This window comes from Chiloscyllium plagiosum, chromosome 12 (genome assembly GCF_004010195.1).
Source record: "Chiloscyllium plagiosum isolate BGI_BamShark_2017 chromosome 12, ASM401019v2, whole genome shotgun sequence".
Taxonomy (NCBI): Eukaryota; Metazoa; Chordata; class Chondrichthyes; order Orectolobiformes; family Hemiscylliidae; genus Chiloscyllium; species Chiloscyllium plagiosum.
The window spans coordinates 44349020-44357681 of NC_057721.1; the positions used below are offsets into that span (position 1 = coordinate 44349020).

The window sequence follows — 8662 nt, forward strand, 5'->3', positions numbered from 1 at the left end:
TTATTATTTGAAAAGCTATGGGAAATGATTAAATGTAGTTCAGATCTAAGTAAGTAGCGCCGGCTACTTCTTTATTCTTTATCAGTCTTTATTCTCTGTTCAGCAATTGTGTTTTAGAAAGCAGTACTCCACACTCCGTCCATGTTCCCTTTGTTCCTCTGTGAGAATTCTGGTCCTCCCTCCCTTCTACCTTTACCCGCTTTTCCCCTTCGGTTCTGTTTCATGGCTGCTCCATGACTCTTTGTTCTGTTTCTCTTCGTTCCTCCCTTACTATTCAGTGCCGGTGGTCATCGATTCTGATCCTTTCCACTCACTCGTTTTCTCAAGGCTGGGCCAGCCCACATTTCCACCCCCTCCTTGACGTCAAGGCTCCAGCCCCAGTAGTGCTATGTAACTGGATCGCTATCTCCCAGCTCCTGGGCGGATCCCAACCATTCAAACTATTGCACTCCAGCCTATAGACATAGTGCTTGTGTGTTCCCAGTCCAACGGAGCCGCTGCTCGAATGAAGTGAGGGGTTGAGGGCTGGAAAGAGAGTGTGAGGAGCCCTGAACGCACTTCGGCCAAACGCAGCCCTCACCTGGAGAGCAGACCATTCCTTACTGCAGAGACAGCTGGTGCTTAGCACCTTCCAACACCTGCGAGTTCCCTGTCTCCAGTAACAACATCGAGGCGCTCAAAACGGAATCTTCAGTGATTTAGGATTAAAGAGCACTAGTGAGAGGGACCGAGCTGTAATCTGATTATAAACAGAGGCGTCCTTTATACAGTTGGAAGCAAAGCTTCAGTTAAAAAATGAATTGCCTTCCTATTCACTTGATCGTAATGATATTGGGTGAGTTTTTATTTTTGAAAACATTAATAACCGTTGCTTTACGATTCAGTGTTTTGAATTGTTCTTAACAGCATCTTATAACCGCGATGTTCTTGCATCAAAAGTACACTTCTAACAGGTTCATAGTTTTCGATTAACGGTGTTTCAGTTGCAAATTAAAGTCTTCACTGTTAACTAAACAAATCCTTGGATATACCGTGACATTACAGTAGCTCCGGATTGTACAAATCACCTCTTCAGAGAGTCGCATAAAGGCAGTCTCTGGTAGGAATAGATTTTCAAAGTGCAACATTTTTTCCCAACATTTTTCAATATCTGTTTACAGTTGTACTTTCTTCGGACAAACATACGTTAAATTTTTGTTTGGAAAGGAATGATAAAGCTCATTAATAGATCTTAACTCTCTCGAATCGCCGCCTTTTTTTTCTTTTTGTTCAGTGACACTGGCAGAACCTGATGATGTTCATGATCAAACAGTTCCTGCTGGATCTCAGTACTGAAAGCCCATGTTTGTTTACTTGTTCAGTCTGGATTGACTTCTGATTATGTTGATCAAACCTGGGCTCATATTGGCCCCATGACCTTTACAGTAGAAGATAATTGAATTAGCATCACGATTCTGATGGTTTTCGATTTCAGTGCTGATGTACATCTTGTGATGATGCCACAGGCATAAGGTTATTTGAATATCATTCCATGTATAAAATTAGAATTGAACAGAATAATTCCAGTCCAGCACCTACCCAATTAGATACTTTGATCTGGATTTAGTTTGTATATCTTGAGATATGTGTACAGCTTAGAATATTAAAAAAACTTCAAATAGTTATAAATCACAATGTTTAATGCCATTTTAAAAAAAATATTAATTTAATTTGATGAATTCACAGCAGAGTTTTCTGAAAATGGGAAATGGCACTGAAATGAGCCATGTCTCAAATTACTGCATTTCTGGAAGTGTAAAACATATTCATTCAGAATGTTAATTTTAGAAAGTATATATTTTCTCTCAAAGTGAGAAATGACTATTGAGGAATAGAACACTTATCTAGTTTGGCACTGAGCAGTCACATCAAGCATTCCAGAGTCAGGTATTTTATGGAACAAACAAAACTCTTGAGGAACATCTTAACACCAGTTTCAGAAAAAAAAAGCCTAATTTAGCAACATGAATTTTCATGACCTTCTAAATTAACTTATTAACTGGTATGAAAATATAAGAAGAAAAATAACAAAAAGTAAAATCTTTGTCCTCAATTCATGGTACTCTCATGCACACCCTACTCCCAACCGTTCGATGTCCAGGAAGGGGCCAAAAAAAAGACCTGTGGCTGAATGAGCTAAAGACTTTCCAAATCCCAGAAGCAACTTTGGAAAATCACGATAGCCCATGCACATCACAGTTGCAATTAACCATTTAAAGAATCATAATGGCTTGGTGTCATTTTTTGCATTTATCTTCACAGTAGAAAACAGAAATATAAAGAAAAATAGAAAATCAGGGCAAATGGAGGAATAGTCTTAAAATAACATGATCAACACAAAAAAGTACAAGGAAAACTATTGGGAGCATGGACTATCAAGTCACCTGGTCCTGATGGCTTAGATCCTTAAAGGAAGTATCTGCAGAGATAGTGGAAACATTAGTTGTAATCTTCCAAAATTTCCTTTCTTCTGGAAAGGTACCAGCAGATTTGAAAACTACAACTGTAATGCCACTATTTCAGAAAAGATGGAGACAAAAGCTGGAAATTATGCCCCAATTATATTCAGATCTGTCATTCCAAAAATGCTAGAATGTGTTATTAAGGAAATAAGTGAGACGTTTAGAAAATCATCAAGCAGTCAGAGTGGTTTTATGAGAGGGAAAATGTGCTTGATAGATTTATTAGTCTTACAGACTTATGTATGAACATACGAATTAGGAACAGGAGTGGGCCTTTCAACCCCTCAAGCCTGCTCAGGGCTGATCATATGATTTCACATTCCTCGCCCCAATAACATTTTATCTCCTTGTTTATCAATAATTTATCTAATTCTGTATTAAAAATATTCAAAGACTGCTTCCACCACACTTTCAGGCAAGAGATTTCCAAAGATTCATGATGTTCTTGAGAATAATCTTCTCATCTTTGTCTTAAATGGGCAATGCATTTTTAAACAATAATTCCTAATTCTAGATGCACCAACAAGAAAAAAAAATCCTTTCCACATTCAATCTGTCAAGACTCTTTAGAATTTTATGTTTCAATCAAGTCGCCCTTCTAAACTCCAGTGGATATATGCCGAACCTATCCAAACTTTCCTCATAAATCAACCCACCCATTCCAGGGATTAGTCCACTGGTTCCCTTATATTAACAGCACAAAACTCAGATAAATAGGTTAAGTATGATTTGCCTTTTGTGAGACCATGTTGAATCTGCCTGATTACTTTATATTTATCTGCAGGGGCAGATCATGCCTCACAAACCTTATTGAATTCTTTGAGGAAGTGACAAAACACATTGATGAAGGTCGAGCAGTGGATGTGGTGGACATGGATTTCGTGAGGCATTTGATAAAGTTCCCCAGGTTAGGCTCATTCAGAAAGTAAAGAGGCATGGGATAGAGGAAACCTGTATTGTCTGGATACAGAATTGGCTGGCCCATTGAAGATGGTGGGGGGGGGGGGTGATGGTAGATGGAAAGTATTCAGCTTGGAACTCGGTGATCAGAGGTGTTCCGCAGGGATCGGTTCTGAGATCTCTGCTCTTTGTGATTTTTATAGATGACTTGAATGAGAAAGTGGAAGAGTGGGTTAGTAAGTTTGCTGGTGACACGAAGGTTGGTGGAGTTGTGGATAGGACGTAGGGCTGTTGTAGGATGCAACAACACATTGACAGAATGCAGAACTGAGCTGATAAGTGGCAGATGGAGTGCAACCTGGAAAAGTGTGAAGCCATTCACTTTGGAAGGTTGAATTTGAATGCAGAATACAGGGTTAAAGGCAGGATTCTTGGCAGTGTGGAGGAACAGAAGGATCTTTGGGTCCATGTCCATAGATCCCTAAAAGTTGCCACCCAGGTTGATAGGGTTATTAAGCAAACATATGCTTTCATTAGCCGGGGGGTTTAAGAGCCGCAAGGTTATGCTGCAGCTCTATGGTTAGACCACACTTGGAATCGTGTGTTCAGTTCTGGTTACCTCATTATAGGAAAGATGTGCAAGCTTTAGAGAAGGTGCAGGGGCGATTTACCAGGATGCTGCCTGGACTGGAGGGCATGTCTTATGAAGAAAGGTTGAGAGAGCTAGGGCATTTCTTATTGCAGCGAAGAAGGGTGAGAGGTGACTTGATAGAGATGTACAAGATATGGCTATCATGAGGGGGCACAATTTTAAGGTGATTGGAGGAAGGTTTAGGGGAGTTGTCAGAGGTAGGTTCTTTACACAGAGAGTGGTGGTTGCATGGAATGCACTGTCAGCAGTGGCAATAGAGTCAGAGACATTAGGGATATTTAAATAAGTTTTGGATAAGCACATGAAAATTAGTACAATGAAGGGCATTAGGTTAGTTTGATCTTAGAGTAGGATAAAAGGCTGGCACAACATCGAGGGCCAAAGGGCCTGTACTGTGCTGTACTGTTCTATGATCTATATGCCTGGCTATAATGTCTTTAGTTATGGCTTCTAACATTTTTGCTATGCAGAAATTTGGTCCGTTATTTCCTTCTTTCAGTCTCCCTTTTGATTGAATGAGTTATATGTGCAATCTTCCAAAATAATGATACTATCTCTGAATCTAACAAGCTTTGGAAAAATTCAAACTAATGCATGAATTATCTCATTAGTTACCAATTTGAGTAGTTTAGGATAAAATCCACCAGGATCTGGGACTTGTCAGTCTTCTGACCCAATGATTTGCTCAGTATAACTTCCCTAATAATTGTAATTTTCTTGAGTTCCCATCTCCCTTCCATTTGCTGATTTACAGCTATTTCTAGGATGTCACTTTTGTCCTCTGTAGAGAAGATGGATGCAAAATTTCTGTTGATTTCATCTGGTATTTCCTTAATTTTCTCTTGATACTTCTTCAGTCTCATTTCCAATCAGGCCAACTTTTTTTTTGATACCTTTTACTTTCTTTAATATTTATGGAAACTCTTACAATTCGATTTTATATTTCTAGCTAGCTTTCTCTCACTTTTTTTCCCATCTTTATTTAACCTTATAATCATTTTTTGCTATTCCTTATATTCTGCCCAATTCCTTGATCTCGCACCCATTTTTGTGCACTTATATACTTGATTTAATGCTTGATACTAACTTTAATTTTTCTAGCTTCTGTATCCTTCCTTTGGAATTTTTCTTTCTCTGAAGTGTATCTATTCCATGTATTGTGAACTATCCCATTAAATGTATGTCATTATATCTCCAATCACCTGTCACTTATTCTAGTTTGCTATTAGTTAGCTGTACTGTCAGATTTTTCATCAAGTATAAAATGCTCACCTTGAACCTTTTCTTCTCTCCCTCAAACTGATTGTAAAACTCAATCCTGTTATGATTGCATATAAGAAACAAGGTGGATAAAGGGGCATCTGTAGATGTAATGCATTCAGATTTTCAAATGATATTTGAAGAGGTGCCATAAAAGATATTGCTGCACAATATTAGGAGTTAATGGTGTTGAGGGTGATTTATGAGCATGGATAATGGATTGACTAACTAACAACAAACTGAGATTTAAGATAAATGGGTCACTTTATGGCTGGCAAACTGTAAGTAGTGGAGTGTTACAGATATCAGCACTGGGTCCTCAAATATTTGCAGCAGCAGGTCAGGGGCTAGGATTCCTGTGGGAAGTATCCAGTTCCTGACTCACCAAAACCTCCCTCTGATAATACCCTCTACAACTACGTCACAGGACTGCAGAGGTTCAAAAAGAGAGCTCAGAACCACATTCTCGTGGGCAATAATTGCTCACCAAAGCAGTGATAGTCCAGCAGCAATAAACAAATTTTAAAAATTAATAGATGGAATATAACGGGAGCTATGTACATTAGCAGAAAGAACAGAAGAATGGAATGTTATTTAAATGGAGAAAAATGGCAGAATGCTACAGTGCAAGGAACTTGAACCTCTTTGTAAATGAATTAATAAAATTGTTCCTTTTATTGCAGAGGAATGAAGTATAAATTGGAGAAATCTTGCTGTAACTGAATGGACAAACATACCTGGGGTATAATTTTGCTTGTTTTACTTAATGAGGGATATTTTGCATTGAAAGCAGCTCAGTGAGTGTTCATTACTCTGATCCCTGGGATGACGAGTTAGTCTTTTGAAACGATGAGCAAGTTCATTCTTTTTATCATTGTAGTATAGGAAATGAGAGATGATCTTATTGAAACATATAAGATTTTGCAGGAGTTTGGACTTTGAATATATTCAAGGCTGAGTTAGACAGATTTTTGATTGACAAGACTATTAAAATTTTCTGAAGGACAAGCGGAAAATTGAAGTTAAAACCATGATCTTATTGAATGGTAGAAGCTGCTCAATGGACTCGATTACCTATTCCTGATCCTGTTTCTCATGTTATGATGTTAGTATGCACGTTGTTGTGCTTCAATCCAGAGAGTAATGACTCTGCTAATCCTTTATGAATGTTGCAAGCATGAATCTTATTTTATATTCTTCTTCCATTTTAAATAAATTATTGAACTGAATTGAATCATTTCATTAAAAATCTTGTTCATATCTTTTTGCAAGTTCCCTTGAACTAAAGAAGCCTAGTTTTTAGAATGTTTATATCTTAAACCAAGTATTTGAAAGATGAGTAACAATGTGGTCATGTACTCTGCATCCTCTCCAGAGATGCAATATAATTTGCCTTGTGCAGAGGTCAAAACATAAAGGTAATTCAATTCAATTCAAAACTGGACACCGTACTTCATAACAGAGCTTTATATAACCTAAGTAGAGCACTACTAGCTGTAGGCTTGGAAATACGGTCTAAATTCTATTAGCTTTTACAATGGCCATCTCACATTGCTTCAACAGGTTTATTGAACACTTATATCACTCAAACAGTTTAGATCTAGCAATGGCAAAAAAATCTGTCAACAGCTAAGGGATTGGAAATTTGTCTTGGGTGGTGGTGGTAACCATAACTGGAATGATCACTCAATGTGTGCACCATTTGTTATTCAGTTCCATGCACTGTGTATTCATCACCACCTCAGACAAATTTCTGTCTTAAGGATATTCAATGGTGAATGTAAAAATGAACTGAGAGTGAGAATTATAAACAAAAGTTTTATTTGCTGTCCGTTATGGAACAGTTAGCGGTAGATATGCCAGTTGAATGCCATATTTACTGCTTGATTATAAAATTTGCAAACAAAAGGGCAAAGTGTGCATTTAGAATGAATAAATCATGCTCAGTTTGATAAGCCCTCTTTAAACTCCTGTGCAGAGGGATTGACACTGTATATACATATTATTAGTTACACTGTTTCCCAGACATCGCTACCTTATTGTGATGAGATTACTCAATTCCTTACAGACTACAGGTTTGAAATTTCTCTTGGTATTCTGGTGGGTACCTGTCTGTTTGAAATCAATACTTTATTTCGGAAAAAGAAGAATAGCATTTTCTTTTCTGTTCAGTGGAATGATGACTTTGAAACCTCTTCACCTATACTCCTGAGTTGATTGTAGGTTTCCAATAAAAAAATCTGAATAATTCTGGAAGATTTACCTGTAACAGCTTCTGAAGTAGTATTTTGTATCTTCAGTTATGAGTTTATAAAACAGTGAAGATAACATAATTGTACAAAGTGTTTCATAAACTTCAGATACAAGTTCTATATCAAGAGATGAGAACGAGGGTGGGTCCGATCAAGGACAGTAGTGGGAGACTGTGTATTGAGTCGGAAGAGATAGGAGAGGTTTAGATTAGATTAGATTACTTACAGTGTGGAAACAGGCCCTTCGGCCCAACAAGTCCACACCGCCCCGCCGAAGCGCAACCCACCCATACTCCTACATCTACCCCTTACCTAACACTACGGGCAATTTAGCATCGCCAATTCACCTGACCTGCACATCTTTGGACTTGAATGAGTACTTTTCTTCAGTATTTACAAACGAGAGGGACCGTATTGTTGAAGAGGAGAGTGTGAAACGGACTGGTAAGCTTGAAGAGATACTTGTTAGGAAGGAAGATGTGATGGACATTTTGAACAACTTGAGGATAGACAAGTCCCCCGGGCCTGGCGGGATATATCTGAGGATTATTTGGAAAGCAAGAGAGAAAATTGCAGAACCGTTGGCAATTATCTTTTTGTCTTCACTGTCAACGGGGGGTGGTACCAGGGGACTGGAGAGAGGCGAATGTTGTGCCCCTGTTCAAAAAAGGGAATAGGGATAACCCCGGGAATTACAGGCCAGTTAGTCTTACTTCGGTGGTAGGCAAAGTAATGGAAAGGGTACTGAGGGATAGGATTTATGAGTATCTGGAAAGACACTGCTTGATTATGGCCAGCCAGCACGGATTTGTGAAGGGTAGGACTTGCCTTACAAGTCTTATTGAATTCTTCGAGGAGGTGACCAAGCATGTGGATGAGGGTAGAGCAGTGGATGTAGTGTACACGGATTTTAGTAAGGCATTTGATAAGGTTCCCCATGGTAGGCTTATGCGGAAAGTCAGGAGGCATGGGAAAGTGGGAAGTTTGGCCAGTTGGATAGAGAACTGGCTAACCGGTCAAAGTCAGAGAGTGGTAGTAGATGGTAAATATTCAGCCTGGAGCCCAGTTACAAGTCGAGTTCCGCAGGGATCAGTTCT

At 38.7% G+C, this 8662-nt stretch overlaps 1 protein-coding gene across 1 annotated transcript in view; it reads left to right on the forward strand.

The window, feature by feature from the left end:
• The first annotated feature begins 235 nt into the window (after positions 1 to 235).
• The window catches only part of LOC122555183 (immunoglobulin superfamily member 3-like), a 243563-nt gene continuing 235136 nt past the window's right edge, over positions 236 to 8662 (forward strand). The window contains exon 1 of the mRNA XM_043700921.1: positions 236 to 835. Within this exon, the coding sequence (XP_043556856.1) occupies positions 796 to 835 (40 nt within the window). The 5' untranslated portion in view covers positions 236 to 795. The remainder of the gene's footprint in view (positions 836 to 8662) is intronic.